At 44.9% G+C, this 20,812-nt stretch overlaps 1 protein-coding gene across 1 annotated transcript in view; it reads right to left on the minus strand.

The window, feature by feature from the left end:
- The window catches only part of Kif13a (kinesin family member 13A), a 180,770-nt gene that overhangs the window by 76,423 nt on the left and 83,535 nt on the right, over positions 1–20,812 (minus strand). Inside the window, 4 exon segments of the mRNA XM_071613715.1 lie at positions 1,002–1,089; positions 3,133–3,313; positions 4,518–4,610; positions 19,779–19,839. Coding sequence (XP_071469816.1) covers positions 1,002–1,089; positions 3,133–3,313; positions 4,518–4,610; positions 19,779–19,839 — 423 coding nt within the window.

Below are 20,812 nucleotides of genomic sequence, written 5' to 3' on the forward strand. Positions count from 1 at the left end.
ATTTTATACACAAAGAAGCTAAAATTCATGGAGGTCAAATAACTTTCCCCACATGTCCTAAGAGGCAGAGCTGGGATGCAAATCAAGAGCTCCTGGCTCTTGCAGGATGACAGCCACATTGATGTCACACTGAGCTACGGACATCACCTTAGTGATGGTGCAGGATGAGTATCTTTACATCAGGGAAGTTCCTACTCCTTTCAGAATCCTACTGTGTTCAAAGGGAGGACTGAGACCTCTTTCTAACCTGAGAGACACCATTTGTATCTTCATTCAAATACCTAGAGTCAGCTCCCAGATCAATTTCAGTCATACCAAGTCTGAAGTGACAGCAGGTCAGCCACATCCCTCAGATAGTACAAGTACAGGGATTCATGCATTCACTCATTCATTCATTCACTCATTCATTCACTTATTCATTCATCCACTCATTCACTTATTCATCCACTCACTCATTCACCATTCATTCATTCATTCATCTATTCATTCACCATCCATTATCCATTCATTCATTCATTCATTTGCATTCTTCAGCAATAGAGACAGGAGTTTGTTATGAGATTTTCAAAACAATGATTATTAGGACAGACTATTGAGTCCAGGCATAAGTCAAGAAGCAGGAAAAGGAGAACAGGTCAGTCAATGGAGGAGTGAGTCAGACAAAGGGGCCACAAGTTAAAGGAGATAGAAACCAAGACAGGAGACCCTCCTAAGATGGGGCTGAGTGACACCAAGTACAGCCGAGACTGCTGGGTCTGTCTGGAAGGACCTCCCGAGGAATCAAGGGAGAACTGTTTCCACAGCGTGGTACTAGTGGACCTCAAACTGCTAGGCCTCTGGCCACACTGTGAAACCTTGGGCACGGGGCAGTCTGGTGCTGTGTTCTGGGGCCACGAATGGTATCTCTGTACTGTAAAGGATTGTGTGAAAACACACCCCACATCCCAGCCCCTGATTCACTGCCAGTTTTTGTGGTAACATTTTTAAGAAATGACACTTACCTCAAAACTGGTGACAGCCAGTTGAGATAAACCATCTACATATGGTCCCAATACTTTATGTTCTCGAACTTTGAGAGACTGTCTACTCCTGCAGAAGGGAAAAAGAAGTAATGAAAGAATTTGACTAATCTTGGAAGCTTTTTCTTCCCAAGTACTCAGAACTAAGATTACAATTTCAAAAGACTTTAATGATTAAAAAAAAAAAAAGTATCCTAAAAGCTACTTTATTTGGATTAGTGGAACAGCATTCCATATGAGGAATGTCTCTTATGCTCTGATTTCTATTTAAAGTAACATTATTTTAAAAATCCTATTTCTAGTCCTAAACTAAACAGCTGGCACATAGAACTCAAGCTACCTTGTTTCAGTAGATGAACTTCAGTTTCACATAAGGGAAAACAAGAACAAAATAAAAACAAAAACAAAAACAAAAAAATATGAAGCAAAGAATGCTCCAGGTCAAATCTAACTACGGCTATTTTGTCAGCTAGCACATCCTCTGAAATGTCTAGAAGCTCTCTAACAAATATTGAACAATGCTAACATATTTTTAACCTCAGTTTATTTTTTCAGGTTGCATTGGATCGCGCTGCTTCTATGCTAGTAATTTTATATAGAAAGTGAGATTATAGTACAGAGATTATAGTCATTGATATTTATCCCATATTTAGACTGGCTCTGCTGGGGAAGATCTGTGGGCTCTTTTGCATCTTTAAATAACAGCTGTGGTTAGGGATCCCTTTGAAGAGCTTATCAACAGATGATTAAGCTTAAAAGCAAAACTGTATCTGTTTTGACTGTATTGTGTATGTCATCTTTTTCATGACACTGGCTATTAATCATCTTTCATATTAAGAGTCAAAGGTTGTAGTTGGGAGCACTGGCATACACTTATAATCCCAGCAACTTGGGAGGCTGAGGCAAGAGGATCATAATTTTGAGCCAGCCTCAGTAAGTTAGCAAGGCCCTAAGCAACCATTTCAGACTGAAAAATGTTAAAAACGCCCAAGAATGTAGAACCCAGCACCTTTGCGTTCAACTCCTGGTACCAAAGGGGAAAAAAAAGTCAATGGTTAGCATCATTTCAAGTGTGAAAAAATGAAATTCAGATTAATGACTGCTTCCAGGGTCTGGGCATTGCTCCCTAAGCACTTTTCAGTCCTCCCATTCAATCTCACAACATGTACACAGCAGGTTGGCTGTTTGGATTCTGTAGCATGGCAGACAGAAGGTGGCCCTTGAGCGTGCCAGGCAAGCACTCTGCAACTGAGCTACATCCCCAGCCCCCTAGTAGGTTTTACTACACTTAAGGATGAAGAATTCAATGTGACAATGAACAATTCTGATGCATTGTGCAGGGACCGATCATGGTGCCTAGCCTTAGTCACTGTATGCTCACGAGCAGCACCCTGGATCCTCCATACAACCAGAGATTCTACGATGCTGCTATTCAGTAGCACAGAGCTGGGGACTGAACCTAGGGGTACTCTACCACTGAGCTATCCTGAGCCCTTTTTATCATGCAAGTGACCAGGGAAGGGATAAATTATCATATAATCATACATTAGAATACTAAATAGCAGTGAAAAGTAATGCATTATTACTTAAAAAATGACAATGAATGAATTACTGCATGTGTGTTGGAGGGCAGATCACCAAAGAACATGTGTTCTATGATGTTGTTCACAGAAAGTAAAAACTTGTATCAAATTATGTACAAATGCTCAGTAAGAAGAATGACAGACACAAAGTTTCTGCTAGCAGTTATCTTGGGGACGGGGAGGCAATGGAATGGATCCAGGAGAAACACAGGAGGTTTGGCTTCCCAGCATAAACACAATGACCAGTGTCAATAGTAACTCAACTTCCATGAATGGCTCAGGATGTCCAGATATGATATCAACAGTACTTTAAATGGCATATCTGAGCAACTCTATATGAACACAGGAAAAATCAAATGCAAACTACTAGGTATACCAATATACAGGTGTTGTGAAGCCACATTTATCTCGGTAAATGAACTAACCCCAGAGTAGCGACCAAGGGCTGAAACACAAATACCCGCTTGTGTATCTTCTGACACCATTTAAAATAATCACTCCTATTTGCAAATTTAATTTCAATGACTTACCCCTTGGGGTCTAAAAGATCCCGAACTTTCTCATTATAAATTTCCATATAGGATACTTCGACCTTAAAAGTCTGTGACTCATTTTGCTCCAAAGAGATCCTTTTAAATAACGCACAGCACAGCCTTGGAATGAGGCCCAGCTGCTCAGCATGGCCCATCATGGAGAAGGACTTTCCCGAACCTGGAGAAGGACAAGCAAAGGGAAGAAGGCAATAGGGGGTGACAAGGACACATCGGCCCACAAGTTCTCGCCATATTCCAGCCACCGCTGCAGAGAGAAAAGGGATCAACCTGGTCCTCAAAAGCAGACCCTGGGTGTCACAGTTACTCTTCTTTCCATCACACCTGTACCTGAGTCTGCCTCTCACTGTGAGATCCAAAAAGCCCCCATCAGGGGTGGATGTTACAAACACAACCACGACAAAGGCTCAGGGAGCCGGGCACAGTGCTGCACACCTGCAATCCCAGTGGCTAGGGAGGCTGAGGCAGGAGGATCACAAGTTCAAGACCAGCCTCAGCAACTTAGTGAGGCCCCAAGCAACTTAGTGAGACCCTGTCTCTAAATAAAATATAAAAAATGGCTGGGAATGTGGCTCGGGGATAAGCACCCTGGGGTTCAATCCTGGTACCAAAAAATAAAAAATAAATAAAAGTAAATTTCCACCTGTACATTAAGTAACAGGAGCAGTACTTTACTGTCATACCTACCATACATTACATCAGACATCTGCTCCCACTGGATTCTCCTAGTTATCATAAGATGTGAAGCCCCCTCTCTGATGATTTATTTATTTATTTCCATCTTATAACTGAAATCGTCAGGGCTCAGAGGTCACGGCGGAGCTATGAGTATGTCTGGTTTTGTCTGTTTCGACCCCTGCTCCACCAGCCCTGGCTGCATGCTCCAGCGCCAGTTTTGTATCCTAGGAAAAGTCCTCCGTTGGAGAGGGCTCCGTGGGGTTTTCTGTAGTTTTCACTAAAACATTTATATCAAGAAACTGGTCATTATTTTTCTAGTTCAAATTCAGGTTAACACTATAATTTAGGAAAATGACACTTAATGTTAACACTGAAATTACTCCATTTCCAGATCTGTGGCACCTTCAAAAAGGGATTTCTTTGGATCATCTGATTCAGCTCAAATCCATGAAGTCAAAGCATTTTTCTGTTGCTTCTGTTAAAAACTTTTTTTCCAGTTTTTAAGTGTTAAAAAAACACCCACAAATTTAGGGCTGGGGGTATAGCTCCTTAGTGGTAGAACTTACATTTAGCATACAGAAGGCCCTGGGTTCAATCCCCAGCACCACCACCAAAAAAAAAAAAAAAAAAAGGGGGGGGAAAAAACGCACATTTGATATCATTGACTAATAAGAGCAACTTCTTACCTGTCTGTCCATATGCAAAAATACACGCATTATACCCCTGAAAGGCTTTTTCAAGAATTCCTTCCCCAAGGCACTTGAAAACCACTTCTTGTCCTAGAAAACAAGACACACAAAAATTAAAACCAGAATGCTTATTTCCTGACGTATGTGTGCTAACATTCTCTTGTGCCCTCTCCCATGTTGAGAGTGTACCGAATGCCAGAGACACGTAGGGCTCAGTTTTAAGGGACCAATCGGTGCGATTTCTTCATTTCCACCTGCACGACTGGGTCTCGCTATGCTGCCTCGGCAGGTCTTGAGCTCCTGGGCTTGAGTGATCCTCTTGCCTCAGTGTCCCCAGCTGCTGGGACCACAGCCCGTGCTACTGCGCCCGGCTTGCAATTTCATCTTTACTTCTAGAGTCAGTGCCTGGATAAACTTACGACCCCATAGTTTCCCCTTTGGCATTTCTCTGGGCATTGAAATTTCTTTCCCACTGTAAGTGGGCAAGATGAGAGCACCATTCAAATTTGGTCATTTCTTCTTAGGACTTAGCACCCAAGGCATCATGAAATATGACCTGTCTGGTCTCCCTGTCTGGCTTCAGGGCTTCCGATGATGTCGTGCACATTCTGTGAGCCCCCACAGCACCAAGCCCTGTGCTGAAAACTGCTGCTCGCTGCCCACTGCCCGCGGTGGAGCGAGTTGCTGCTGCCAGCAGGACCCCCATTCCCACAGGGGCACGAGGACAGTTCCCTCATCCAGGAGGGGCATCGTCACGCACTATACCATGGTAGAGTGAAGGTGTGACAAGCTTCTTAAACACATAGGGGAACATTTACTACCCTTCAAAATGGGCTGCTTTAGAGCATCCATTTCCCATCGTTAAGAGAATTAAAATTATTCTCTCCTTCCTCTGTGCTCCCAAGTGCTTAGAAGAGTCACTACTAGGCACCTGCAGAAACTACTGGCTTTAATCTCGGCTTCCCTCACTGGAATGAGAGTCCCTGATGGCAGAGACTATAATCTCTTTATCTTTGTAATCCTGGTTTCTAGTGCAAAATACTTAGTAAATGTTGGTTGAAGGAGTCAGTTTAATCGTTTTATCCTGCATGACATTTGGAAATCCTTTTGCGTTAGAAATGATGTAACATACCAATAAGCTTCTTTTTTTTAAACCAATAAGCTTTTGGTTGTATATTTTTTATTTATGCAACGCTGAATCCAATTTTAATGTTCCCTTATACATCGTGATTGCAAAACAAACTCTTTAAGTGTGTTGACATGAAACAAGAGTTAATATTTTCAATCAATCACTATGTGTGCAGAATTTTTTCCCCCCCTTTGGGTACTAGGGATTGAACCCAGGATGCTTAACCTCTAAGTCACAACCCCAGCCCCTGGTTTTTGGAATTTTTAATTTAGAGACAGGGTCTCGCTAAGTTGCTTAGGCTCTCACTAAGTTGCTGGGGCTGGTCTCAAACTTGTGATCCTCCTACCTGTGACTCCTGAGTCACTGGGATTACGGGCATGTACCACCAAGCCCAGTATAGCACATCAATACATTAAGTAGTTTTAATCCTAAGAGCCTTTTGTAAACACACAGTGGATTGTGAAGATTGCCCCCAGATATGTGAAGGTACTCACATATGCTCTAAGAATAAGGTACTATCCACATTATCGTCTACTACATATACACTTTAGAAGTTGCTTTTATGACACAAATACAAGAGTTTTGTGTTCACTGAAAAACTATCTAATCTCTGTGGTACTTGATTTTTTTTTTTTTTTTTTGGTGGTACTGGGGATTTAACCCAAAAGTGCTCTACTACTATTACATCCCAAATCCTTTATTTTTTATTTTAAGGCAAGGTCTTGCTAACTTGCTGAAGCTGGCCTCAAAACTGTGATCCTCCTGTGCAAGCCTCCCGAGTCATTGGGATTACAGGTGTGTGCCACCACAATTGGCTGGTGCATGATCTTTCATACACCTCAGTATTTCTTCTTCTGTTTTCTCAAAGGACCTTTCCTAGTCAACATGTATTCCCAAGTCCTGTGCCAAAGGCAAGTTTTACACTGGAGATGAACCCTGTTTCAGAGATGATCCAGAATCAAACTCAGCCTGTTCCTGGGCTCCTTAGAATTGCTTGTGGTTCTCAGCCAGTGCGAGGTGCCACTCTAACATGTTCCAAAGGCCAGGCTTTGCTGGCACAAGTGGCTGAGTAGAGCAATCCTGTTTGATCCGGCATGCTGGTCAACCAGTCCCCAGGAAAGAGGGAGGTCAGGGTGGACAAAGCTAGGTCAAGCATCCTGACCATAGTTCATGAGTTCAGTTCTGTGCAGCTTGTGAACAAGCAAGAGCGCAGAGAAGCACTGGGGTCGAGATTTTATCACGGCTTCATAGAGCCTGTGGTTGTTAACCCATCAGACTTCCACCTATCTGTTTCCGATCAGGCAGGAAATGCAGTCACTAACCAATCAAAGAATTTCTATCTGTTCCCACAGCAGATTGGAAATGTGACACTACTGACTTCAGCTCCTGATGCTACAAGTAGATTCGAATTAGGAGGGATTATTTTCTCCAAGTTGTTTCAGAAGTAAATCATAATATGTCTTTTTCCTTGTCAGGAAATGACCCTTTAAAATAATTTTCCAATTATTAGTTGGAAAGAGCAAGAAAGTCACATAAACCAGGATGTGTATGTTAAGACTGCATTAAAAAAAAAATGATCAAAGAATTCCCCAGCACACATAAAAATGAGATAATAAATTTCAGTTTAGTCTATGTCCAAATTAATTCAAACACTAAGAAGAACATGAACTGACCTATTTAACCTGGATTTATGATACTAAGGAGCAGAAAGAGAGTTAACTTTTATCCACTGGACACTGGTAATGCACTTTTCATATTTTATATCATCAAACCCTCATAATACCAGGAAGGGCAGGTATAAATTATGGTCAGTAAGGTGACTGGGGCTTTGAAAGGTTAAGTCACTTGCCCAAGGTCTCTTGCGAGTGAGTGGCGAGCCTGGCTGGCCTGTCTGATGCCGCCATCGGCAGTAATGCTGTGGGACACTGGGCACAGTGACTCCCATCCTGACCCCTAGGTACTTTCTACAGACGCCCAGAACTTATCCCCTGCACCATGTGCATGTGTGTATGTGTGTCAGTGTGTGTGTATGTGTGTGCACGCATGCGCACCTCGACAACTGGGCTGTGAGCTCCTGCACCCGGGGCTGTTGAGCCTTCCCAGAGTGCGTGGTCTACACCAGGAGTTGATATTTTCTGGATTATCCCTGTATTGACAATACTGTTCTCAGACTAATGTATTTTTAATGGAGGGCCCCTTTTCTCATTACTGATGATTAAGTCATCAAAAGACTGCTCTTTGAATTTAAAGAGGAATGCTTAGTTATAGTACTTTATACTTTGGTCAAAGCATGAACTTCTAGTGACCCCCGAAAGACCAGAGCAGGCCTTTGTCAAGAAGCCAGTGGGGTGTGGGCAGAGGGGCCAACCTAATATGCCAGGCTACCTGGGCAATCTTGATAAAAAAATATATAAATCACTCTTCCTGATACCCACAGTCACCTCTTAGGCATTAAAACAATAACTATATATGACAAATAGATGACTACCACTAAATACACACACACACACACACACACTCACTCTCTCTCATATATTTCAGAAAATAGACATTCTTTTAGTATAATCATGTTTGACTGAATATAATTCAGACTTATTATATTTAATAAACTTTTATTTATAACTGATAAAGGAAAAATTTTGAAAAAAATGATATTTTTTAAAAAGAAAGAAAAGGGGCTGGGTTTGAGGCTCAGTGGTAGAGCGCTTGCTTCCCACATGTGAGGCCCTGGGTTTGAGCCTCGCCACCACATAAAAATAAATGAACAAAATAAAGGTAGTGAGTCCATCTACAACTAAATATATATAAAGGGAATAATGGATGGCGGGAGGGAGGGAGGGAGGGAGGAAGGAAGGAAGGAAATGAGCCTGGTACGGTGGTGGACTCCTATAATCCCAGTGATCTGGGAGGCCGGGGCAGGAGAATTGCAAGTTCAAGGGCAGCCTGGGAAAATTAGTAAGACTCTGTTTCAAAATAAAAGAATAAAAGGTCTGGGGGTGCAACTCAATGGTAAAAGTGTCCCAGGTTTTAATCAATTAAGGGAGGGAGGGAAAGACATAGTTGAAGTTCCATAAGGCACAACTTATAAAAAGATAAAATGTAAAAAACTATTGTGAAGTTCATGTAATTTTACAAACCTACGCAAGACAGAGTGGAGAAGGACTGGAATATACTCTATTATGTGCTCAAGGAGATTTTCTCTCCTAGACAAGACATGATCAGCACTTTCCCTCCTCATCCGTCAGCATTTTAAACAGCTGACCAGCTTTCTATTCTGAGTAACTGATACAGCCAGCTCCCTGCTGTACATTACTTCCTTTTAATTTTCTGAAATATCTATCCGTACCTGTTCGTCCCTGTGCACGTCCCTATGGGCTGCATCCTGCAGGACCCGATACACCAAGCGGCTGGGCTCACAGGCCATGCACCAGCGCCTGTCCCAACAGCCGCTCGGCACTGCTGTTAGCACTCTTGGTTTTGACCAAGTCAAGAGCGAAAAAAGTCTCTTGTTTCATTAAGTTAATTTTCCTTTATTGGTTATTGCTCATCTGTATTTAACCTTTAGTAAATGGGCTACCTGAACCCTATTTTTTAAAATTAATTGGGTGGTGCAGACACTGCTTTTCTTATTTTAAAACATTAGTCATATATTAATGAGATGAACCTTTGGTCTGTCACCCCTATAGTTAATCCCCCCCCATCCACACACACACACACTGTCATTTGCCTTTCAAGTCTTGCGTCACTCTTTGTCATAGAAAAGCGTCTGGCCTTTCATGAAAACTTTTCCCTTTTCCTTTATGATTTTTGCTCCTGGTTCATGTTAGGCTTCCAAATGCTTTTCTAAGCCCAAATTATGCAGAAGATTCACCTACATGTTCTTCTAGTTTTGTTGTTTCGAGGTTTTAAAAATTTCAATCCTAAGCTCTTCCTCTTCCCAGTCAAGTCCCCCTGGCAAGTTCCCTTTCTTCATTAGTAAGACAGGAGCCATAGCTGCCCTTCCTGGGGGCTGGGATGGTTCCCCTGTAAGCCCGCAGCACAGGGAAAGGGCTTCCTCGGTGCTCACCAGGGAAGTCAGAGCACACTAAACTCTCATCGGTTATTACCGTGTCCTTTAGGTCTCCAGCTATCAAATCTTGGTGCAAAGAAGGAAGTCATCATCTGATTACCTTCCTTCAGACAGTGCCTCCATCTTTTCAAGAATTCGGGACCAGATCCATTTTCAAGATAAGAAAGAAAAAAAAGAGAAGACCTTTGTTTTTAGGAACTTTCCCTAGTACCAGGGATGAGACCCAAGCCTTGTCCTTGCCAGGCAAATGCTCTACCCCTGAGCTACGTCCCAGGGCCTTTTTTTATTTTTTATTTTGAGTCAGGGTCTCACTAACCTGCCCAGGCTGGCCCTGAACTCGTGATCCTCCTGCCTCAGCCTCCTGAGCAGCTGGGATGACAGGTGTGCGCCACTGCGCCCGGCAGGAAGATTTTTGAAAGTCATCATTTACTGGTATTTTTCTGACTCACCTGGAAGTCTTACTTTTAAAGCACCACCAAATATAACAATGGTGACTCTTAGACGCAAGGGTGAGAGATGGGACGAGCCTGCGCAGTGGGTGGTGTGTGTGTGTGCTCAAGCGTGTTAGCACATGGGTGTGTGTGCCCAAGTGTGCTTGGGGATGATGAGAAGGAAAAAAGAGTACTGCTATTTGGCCCAGGGTATACTGCCCAGTAGAGGAAGAGTATCTCCTGTTCTTTTGAGACATTAAGAAGAAAGTCACAGGGAGAGGGGAGGGGACAGTTTAATAAATCACAACAATAAAATTGTGAATGGGACAGATCCCACCAAGTGTCCACTCTTTTCCAGAGTGTGTGTGTGGGGGTGGTTGTAGCTGTATGAACCCCTGGCTGAAGTCATACTTAACCAATTCTTTCACCTGGTGACCTTGTGGGCACCAACATTATAGTAAGAAAAGCTACAAAGAAGTCAAACTGTCAACCAAATCCTGAAAATGTATTGTGGACTCATGATACAGCCTCTGCCTCTTCATCAACCAGCCGTCTGCGAAACACATTGTTCTGTGCTGCACGCTGCCTCAGAACACAGGAAGTATCAAAGACCCCCACGTGGTCTCTTAAGGACCCAAGGTTACCCAAGAGCATGGAGGCTTTCTAGCATTTTGATTGGTTCGCTTCTATTTTTAAAAGTCCCCGTTCTCAGCATAAGAAAAAATGACTTGCCCATTACTCTCTGAACCTCAATTTACAAGAAGAGAAGCTGCTCACGCTGGTGGTGGGAATCAGAATCCACATAGTGCATGGGTTGGCCCCCTAAAAGATGCAATCTCCTCACCCTAAATGTTTCCCAACTACAGTTTATACTCAGAACAAAGTGCTGTTTTTCTAGGGGAAAGCCCTCGGGGTGCGGGAATGGGAGGACCTATGAGCATTTGTCCCCATCCCAGGCAAACCGAGCAAAGCCACCACATTGCCAAACCCAAGAGCCCTGTGGCTTTTCAGTTAGGACCAATGCCAGAGAGTACGTCGGCTCCAAGCCTGATGTTTGGTGAATTCACAGGGTGAGCCTGACCTCACTGTTAATGACCATGACCGTGATGCCAATTTCCTCTGGGGTTTATGATCAGACCTCCTATAACCATGCGGGCAAGCCTTAGAACACAGACATGCCCAGAGAAACTCATAACAGTGTCAGAACCGTCAAGAGAGCACCTGTGTAAAATTTCTACCAGCAAAATCACAGACGTGAGTCACCCAGCCCTGAATCACGTATGACACAGATCTGTGGGGAGAGAACAGCCTCGGGCTCCATGCTGTCACACAGTCTGCCCTCTGGGAGCAGCAACAGACTTGAAGGTGCCAGGCTGTGTCCTGGGAGCTGGGTAACCAAGGCCATCCTCCCTGCACAGCAAGGCCCCAAGAGCAGGGCTCCAAAGGACAGGAACCAGGGCGAAGGGAAAGCGCATCTACCATTCATCTGATGAGTGATGAGGAGAGTGTAAGACACAGGGGGCTGTGTCCTAGGAAGAGGGAGAAGGAAGTGGGTGGTGTGCCCCCCTGTGTGGCTGGCGATCTGCTCTGAACGCAGCAGACACGTATACAGCGTGGCCGGATGAAACACCACGCAGAGGACACACTGGCTCAAATTGACCTACACACAGAACAGTTCTGGTTGTCTAAAGTCACGGCTGGGTAGAGGAGCTGAGGTTTGAACACTGCTATAGTGTGGATTTCCATTCCCCCAGACTCCCATGTGTGAAAGGCTGGGGCTACTGGGAGGTGGTAGACTCTTTAGCAGGGCAGGCCTAGCAGGGGGTCCTGAGCTCACTGTGGGCACGTCCCTGAGGGCACTGTAGGACCACAGTCTCCTCCTCCTCCACAACTCCTGCCACCATGCATTGTCTCACCACAGGCCCAGAGCACTGGGGCCAATCCACCAGAACTGAAAGCCAAAATAAACCTTTTCTCTTTACAAGCCAATTATCTCAGGTATTTTGCTACAATGACAGAATCTGACTAATACAATCAATCAATAATTTTATCAGTTTAAACAGAACTCCTAATTTTCCTTCTGTCCCTCCTACCTTTGGAATGAGACGAGAAAAAGAAAAAGACTATGCTCAACATCTGTGATTCAGAAATCCTGGGCCTCCTATCCTTCTGTGAAGGTGTTTTTCCACTTCTAAACCAGGCTGACAGCCACAGAGATTTTGATGAGTCTGGACTTGGCAGGTGGCCCAGCTCCCAATCAAAGCACCTGGAAAGTGCAAGAGCAGACAGGCTCTGCACACATACCTCAAGGGGTGAGAGTGCTGGATAAGTGGATAAGGCTGAAATAAATTCCTTTCTCAAACTCCCTTGGTGGGTGGAAGTGTAGCTCTCAAAAATTCACATCTATGACTTCAGACCAGGGTTATGTTAGATGCCCCAACCTACAGAATTCAGATAAAGAAACGAAGGCACTGAGGCGTGGCTTGGTGATGCAGGATATGACTTTTAATCACCCGCAGAGAGTGCCTCCGAGGGGCCCTGGGCAAATCATGGGGCCATTTTCCACAGGGGTTTCCAAAAGCTATGAGCACGGCGGTCCCTGTGGGTCTCACTGCGGCTTGCCTGGTGTTTGTACCCCAGGGACAGCACTGGGCTGGCAGGAGCACAGCTGGCGTTCTGTTGCTGGATGGGGTAGTGGCTCACCAAGGACAGGGCCGTGCCACCGCTGCCCTGGCCACTGGTACCAAGGACGAAAGAAGAAAACAAAGCCTCCTTGCCCCCGAAGACGGCCACGGAGCTCATGGTGGAGTCCCCAGGAGGGGGCTCTGCTCCTCGTCCCCAGGCCCAGGCCGCTGGGCTCAAGGAGTCTCCCACACCGCCTGCCCACGTGGTGCGCAGCCTTCACAGCCCTCGAGGGGGTTAGAACAAAGCCCAACCCAAACGCAGCATGCCCCCCTCCAGAGAGCTTGCGCCAGAGGGAGAAGGCTATCCTGGCTGGGTTCCAGCGGGAGCACTCCCACGTGACCCCCTTCACACCACCTCTCTCTGGTGAGAGAGGCGCCCGGGAGGAGGTGAATCCACGCTCTTCACTAGCACACAGCAAAGTCACTGCTACCCCACGGGCCCCACTGCCTTCAGCTCTCATGGGCAGCAGAGCCTCTGAACCGCAGCTTCCTCATCCATGACATGAGGACAATAGCAGTTCCCAGCTAACTGGGTGCTTTGATGATGATATTATGTCCCGCGGGTAATGGGATCAGCACGGGGCTGGGCGTCTATTTTGTGCTGTGGTAACTGTTCCCTACTCCCCCAAATACACTGAATTAGCTGAAGTGTTGTCTCTGGAGCCAACTGGTAGTCTAAGGAAAGTGAAAGAAGGGTTGGGTAGGAGGAAACACGGGAGTGGAGGTGAGAACAGAACAAACATATCTATGCCATGAAAACATCATACATGTGTACGATACACATACACTCTCTTTTAAAAAGCTGATGAGATTAGATTAGCTCATTTACTTTGGACATCTTTGAAGACAAAAAAAAATTTTTTTTTCTTGGTACTGGAGATTGAACCCAGGGTTCATTCTCCATCCCAGCTACATCCCAGCCGTTTTTATCCTGTCTCACTGAGACTGCCCTTGAACTTGTGATTCTCCTGCCTCAGCCTCCCAAGTTGCTGGGATTACAGGTGTGTGCCACCACAACCTGTGCAGTTATGTTTTTGTAAAGGGTCAGTTGAGTTTGCTCCTGAACTGGTTTATGTCCACTGTGCTCTGTAATTATATAATTTAATTAACAAATACAAAAAGAGAGTTGCTGATTCTAAGAAAACTTAGTTGAATGCTTAATAAAGGTGAGTCATGAAAGAATTGTCAAATCAGGTATGGGTGAGACAATTTATAACAGGCTGTAAAAGGGCCAGATGTGGTGGTGCATGCTTGTGATCCCAGAAACTTGGGAGGCTGAGGCAGGAGGTTCACAAGATGGAGGCCAGCCTGGGCAACTTAGTGAGAAACTGTCTCAAAATAAAAACAAAAAGGGCTGGGGATGTGGCTCATGGTAGAGCTCCCCTGGATTCAGTCCCCAGTACTGGGGGGGGTGGGGGGGTGGGGGTGGGAGGGAAGACTGTAAAAGAAAAATAAAAATCTAAAAGGATTCTATATTCAGATTTTTTTTTTCACAAACATCTTTTAGGATAACATATATCATTTATAACGAATTTTTTTTTTTTTTAATAATGTTCAAACAGCCAACTACTAAATTTTGGTTTAAACTGAAGAGCTGACAATTCTCAGTGTGTCCTCTGTGCAGGAACCTTGCTGAGCACCTCAGACACATACTCTGGTTCCTTCTGTCCGCGTCAGACTTCTAACAAGGACACGCTGCTCTTGGTCCTTCCTGCCACACAGCTGGGAGGTGCCAGGGCCAAGACGTGAGCCCAGGATGTCTGACTCCAGTGCCTCTGCCCTTCACCCTAGAACCCAGGACAACACCTTATGGTCTAACCAATTAATGTTGTGGAATGAACTCCACTGAGAACCAGTTCCTCCTGACTTTGTTGATTTCTGGAATGTCAACTTTGATAGACATGTGTCGTCTCCTTACTAGTCCTGCTTTGGTTAAGCAACAGAAACAAATCATTTCACCTCTGAGCATATAAAGTCCCCATCGTGGAGACACAAAAACCCGTGACTGCCTTCCCCACAGCACAGCCCCGGCCCTGGAGGTGCTCACCCATCCTCCCCAGCAGAAAGCAACGTGAGCACAGTAAGAATCCGACGGGCGACCTTCCTCCTGAGTCGCAGGGTATTAACAATGCCGGAAAACACATGGCTTCGGCAATGCTGAGCCCCATACCATATGGCAAGAATTGTTACGTAATTTCTAAGTCCACAGTTCAGACTCTCTGGGGCCAGGGAAGGTTCATATCCACACTGACCCCAGCTATGCTTTTGTATCTGGTGTGAAGATTTATAGAAAACCAGGAAGGAAATGAAAATCGAGGTTACTGGATGTCACTGTCATCTACCAACATGGAACAACATTTTAGGAGATCTTTTTTTTATACATGTGTTGTTATACATGTCCAGAATGTTGTAACTGCAATCAGCAGAGATGGAAACATTAACGAAAAGCACTTGGGGTTTATTAGCACTGATTGTCACATGGTAACTTTGTCACCTCTAACTCGGACCTCGCCACGTGCGCAGGCACACGCGAGGATGTGGGCTCATGGGGTGATGCCATGCTTGGGGCCCAGCGCTGCCGGCTGTTCAGTGTCTTCTCAGTCCAAGCACGAGCATTTCTGCTTCAGACTCAGGCTTATCTGCCAAACTCGCTCAGAACTACCTAGTCAAAGGGCAATACAGGGAAGAGGTAATACATTTAAAATGTAAAATGCCTCAAAGCATGATTCAGTGCAAGGCGAAGCGCTTAACAAAAAAGGCTTTGATTTGCTTCTGAGAAGTCCGCTGGCGCAGCTGGACAGTCTGCATAAAATGTCCCCCCTGCACCCCGCGCCTTTTTTTGGTACTGGGATTGAACTCAGGAGTACTTTACCACCGAGCTACATCCCCAGCCCTTTTTTATTTTTTTGCAACAGGGTCTTTCTAAGTTGCTGAGGTTGGCCTTGAATTTGTGATCCTCCTGAGTCACTGGGATTACAGGCATGTGCCACTGAGCCCATTTCTGATGTGTTTCTTTCTTTTTTTTTTTTTTTAAATCAGAAAGCTGGAAGGGATCTAAGATCATACCAGACCACTATCTTCTCTGGTCACAGATGAAGAAAGAGACCCGCAAAGGTTATCTTGCCCAGGGGCTGGGGATGTGGCTCAAGCGGTAGCGCGCTCGCCTGTCATGCGTGCGGCCCGGGTTCGATCCTCAGCACCACATACAAACAAAGATGTTGTGCCCGCCGAAAACTAAAAAATAAATATTAAAAAAAAAAAAAATTCTCTCTCACTATCTCTCACTCTGTCTTTAAAAAAAAAAAAAAAGGTTATCTTGCCCAAAGTCTAGCAGCTTGTGATAAAACCAGGTCTCATTAAATCCCGGTATAATGCTCTTTCTTTCCAAAGTACGGATGCTACTACTGTCACAAAGAGACGACGATAATGCACATCAAGGGAGGGCGACCATGCGCTGGAGATTGCCTTGTTACCTCCAGTTACCGTACGGGGAAGCAGAGCTCAGCGAGAGGCAGTGCCTTATGCTGACAGAGGGCGTGGGGCCGGGACTGACCACACAGTCTGGTGTAAAAGCCCATTTCCTTGGCGGCTCCACGCAGTAGGGGACTGTGTGCTTCTGCATGGAGAAGACCGGAGGAGAGGCTCTTGCTCTAGCTTTTAACCAACAGCACGATCGGGAACACGGCATTTCCACACACCACATGAACGTGGAGAGCTCTCGCCCCCCCGCCCCCGCCCCCCGGCCTCCCCCGGCCTCCCACGGCCCTCCCCGTCCACTCGCTCATCCTCTCCCTCCCCAGTTTTGAGAGCGGCTTTGAGAGGCCGGGTTCGATATCAATGATGCCATTATCCAGGGAGCCTGGCAAATAGGTTGGTTTCAGGAAATGTGGGCTCCCCCTTCCGTTTCCTCCGTTTCCCACCAGAGAATGGAAGCTTCTATCTTAATGTGTCCATTCACTGCTAAAAACTGAATTCTTTTTAAATGAAGGAAAATCGAATTAGTACAAAAACCCAACAACTGACCTACTATTAGTGCGTTTACTAGACAGATCATTTATGGCGGATGAAAACTTGAGCGACACGCAACCAAGAATCTCACTTTTTGGTTAATATACAAAGGGTCTCTCTCTCTCTATGAGCCAAGAAACCCTCGTTCAGGTTTAACTGAAACATAATATCGATGTGATCCTATAGTTAAAAATTCAGTAAGATGTAGGCTCTCAGCCCATGAGAAATCATCTCTGTCTTTTGACGTATTCCCAAACATGCTATTTGTAATGAAGCGCTACAGAAATCTTTTAAGTCCCGCCATTGAATTTTATCAGCTGTACTTAAGGACTAGTTTAAAAAAAAAGAAAAGAAAAGGTTTGTCCTCTATGCTAGGACATGAATGACCCATTGCAGAAGGCTGACATGGCCTCTGTGGGCCACCGTGGAAGATGTGATTCCAGCAGGTGCAGAAAAGAAAGAAGACTATCTTCCTGAAGCATGATTCTAACCGCATGGCTCCAACAGCCCTTGTTTTTTTACCTTATCAGTACCATCTTCTTAGTTTAGCTTTCAGGACTTCCTGTTATCTGGCCTCGATCAACATGTACAAATAGGTCTCCCACGGCATCCCCCCCCCCCATGCAGCTTCTGCTCAGCCCATTTTTTACATCTTCCCTTATGGAAAAGTGGGATGAAGTATCATTTATGGGTACCTCCACTAAACAGCAAGCAAAGCCACCTATTTACCACAACCACGACCTTATAACCCAGGTGCAGTCATTTTCATCTTACAGAAAAGAAATGGTAGCTCCAAGAAATTCATCGTCCAAGAGAATCAAAGCACAAGCCCTGAGATGCAAACCTGGTCTGATCTCCAAGTCGCCGAGCCTGCCTTGATCCCACATCACCTCCTCACCTGGTGCCTTCTGCACCTGCCTTTGACTGAGCTTTACGTTTCACTTTTCCTTTTTAAATTGCTAAGTAAAAATTTTACATATTTATGGTGCCCAACATAATACGCATGCCTTATTTTACCACATGATCATTGAAGATTTTTATGCCCAATTTTTTGCAAAAAAAAAAAAAAGTGGAGAGTGACCATTAGGTGAAGCTTTTCCAAAAAAGAAATCATGTCAGTATTACTTAAAAATCAGTGATAACTAAACTGTCTTGGGTGCAAGATTAGGATGCATGGACACTTGTGACTATACATCATACAGTGACGATGATTATGCAGAGAAGTAGAGTACAGGGTGGAAAGGCTAAATCAGGCTGACGTCACAGCCCCTCAGATACTTCTCAGTTTTCCTCCTCAGCTTAGCCTTTATACTCAGTGTCAGTCCCCTCATGATGGTTCCCTGTAAATTTCCACCTGTCCGTATTCAATCTCTCTTTGGATTTTCCATGGTGCTTAAAACCTATAAAATGCAGAGTTTCAATATTATCTAAAAATGTTGTTTGATAATGCACTGCTTTTGCTTCCACATATATCTTTAGACTTCTCAAGGGCTCCCTGGGCTCCATGCACAGCAGGGGTTTCATGAATCCTTCAGGGATTATTCTGAGGTGTTCTGGCTTCCTGGTTGTATGAGAGGAACTGACACGAGAGGCCAGGCTGAGGCACAGACTGGTGGTGGGAGGTCACAAACCAGAGCGTGGGAGGGCAGGCTGGGCCTATCTGACCAAGAACCTTCAGTGCAGTCCAAGGAGTATAGATCCCCAGGTGATGAGCGTCCCTGGAAAGTATGTGGGGACTGCACAGGAGAAGCTCCAGCCGAGGCAGAGGTGTCTGGCCGCATCGTGGACAACCGCAACTGGACAGGGAGAGACACTGGGCTCTGCGTGACTATAGCACTTGCCCCCATTTGTCTCTGCAACTGTAGGAAATATTTTACTTGAGTCGATTTAAATCTAAAAGCACACATCCAGAACAAAAATACACATAGTGCTACCAGTTAAGACTCCACACTCTATAGAATTCATTATCTAAAATCCCAAAAGGATGATTTAAAAAAAAAAAAGACAATCACAACCAACATTAAGCACTGTTTTAATAAAATACATTGCTGAAATTGCAGGAATGAAGTTTGGACAGGCTAACAGAAGGAATCTTCCTGGTTCGTGATGATTGATATTTGAAAATATTATACGTCAAATAATTTCTCAACAAGTTTGCTTTAGGTGGCAAGGAAAATATGTGAGAGAATCATAGTCACCTTGATTTAGGTGTTCCTCACTACATATATATATATATTTCAAAACATCATGCGGTAAGTGAAAAATAGATGCAACCTCTGTCAATTAAAAGTTACATAAAAATAGTTACGGACACAATTAGAAGGAAAGGAACCAATGACTTTCTTCACCAAAACAAATGCTTCCCTCCCTAATTAAAGCAAATGTGACGGATGCCTAGCAGGGCCAAGATTCACCAGGGTCACCAGTCGTGTAACACAGCAGCAGGCGGGAGTGCCACATGGAATGGGATGAACACGTCAATGGCTGTGCAAGTGGAGTTGGGGCAGCCTTTCCCTGAGGAGCATGGAATTCTGTCCCTGTGACCAGGGAGGGACTGCATCGCTTGGGACCTGAGTGGGTCCAGGAAACCAGCAGCCCCTGTGCTTTGCCCACACACGCAGAGAGGGCAGGGGTTGCTGAAAGCCAGTGTCGGTGAAACCCACCACAGAACACCCACGGTGGCTCCCTGTTATCCCCAGTGCTGAAGACAGTGCTGCCCCTTTACAGGTGACGAACTGGACGTTTACCTCCAAGGCTGCTCGGCAAGTGCAGGGCAAAGCCAGGGCTTGAAAACAGATCTACTGCCTTCTAAGCCCGAGTGCTAGAATTTGAAAGAGTAGGTGTGAATCATATGGGGGAACAAAATTCCAGACATCATTAGAGAAAACAGATAGGAGGGAAGAAAAGCCAGAGGACCAGGTGCAAGGGCCCACTTACCGGCATATTTTGAGGTGTTAGACTCATCCATGGACCAAAAGCAATAATCAAAGGCAAATACCTGAGTGGGAGAAAAAACATCAAACTTGAAAATTAACTCTTTATGAGTAAATCTGGCTTCAAATAATAATAATGATGATGACAATAATAATGCACTATTGAAGATGAGCAGGTGCCCGCTGCATCTCCTGGACACCTCAGCGGGTGAGGTGCCGCTCAACATCCCTTCCCATAGGAGAGTAGCTGGTATGTGAATATAACTGCATGTCCAGAACCCAAAACCCAGACACCTTAGCCAGATTTAATACACACACACACACACACACACACACACACAAACACAAAAACCTCCAATAACTCTCTTCCAAGTGTAGTCCTAGTGTCTGCTAAAACCTTTGGCTGGATATTTCCAGGCTTCTTAAGTAAGACTACAATGATAAACGTTCATTTAAACCAATTGTTTCTCCATAGTGAAGCTGAAAACTCCCCACACCCACCGTCCTGGATAATTCACCTTTGCATGTGTTAACTTCCCAAACAGCTACTGAGCGTCTACTCTACACCAGGGCAACTGATGCTTCTCCCTCCCAACCACCATTTCCACGCACAGTACCACCACCTGGGTTCCAGCATCATTATCAAATGCTCAGAGCACTGTTGCCCAAAGTGTGTTCCAAGGAGTGGTCGTTTCGTGGGATAGTCCACGGGAAAAAACATTAACTCATCGGAAATGGTGCACATGTTACTCTGTTGGAATTCTCAATGCAGTTCTTAACATTAAGAGCTCTGAAAAGTTCACCAGTAAAGAAAATCCATTTGATGGTTGGGCTGTTTCGATTTCCCTGGTTTGGTGAAGATACCCTTTTGCGGGGAATACATATTACATGCCTTAAAACTAATGTTTCTCAATATGGCCCTTATGGGGGCAGGAGCCATATCTAACTCATCTTTGAAGTCTGCACTGCTCATAGTAGTTGCTTTAGAATTATTACTTGTCTAATGATCAATGGCACCAAAACTTTGCAAGGAAGCAA

The sequence above is a fragment of the Marmota flaviventris genome, chromosome 6 (genome assembly GCF_047511675.1).
Source record: "Marmota flaviventris isolate mMarFla1 chromosome 6, mMarFla1.hap1, whole genome shotgun sequence".
Lineage (NCBI taxonomy): Eukaryota > Metazoa > Chordata > Mammalia > Rodentia > Sciuridae > Marmota > Marmota flaviventris.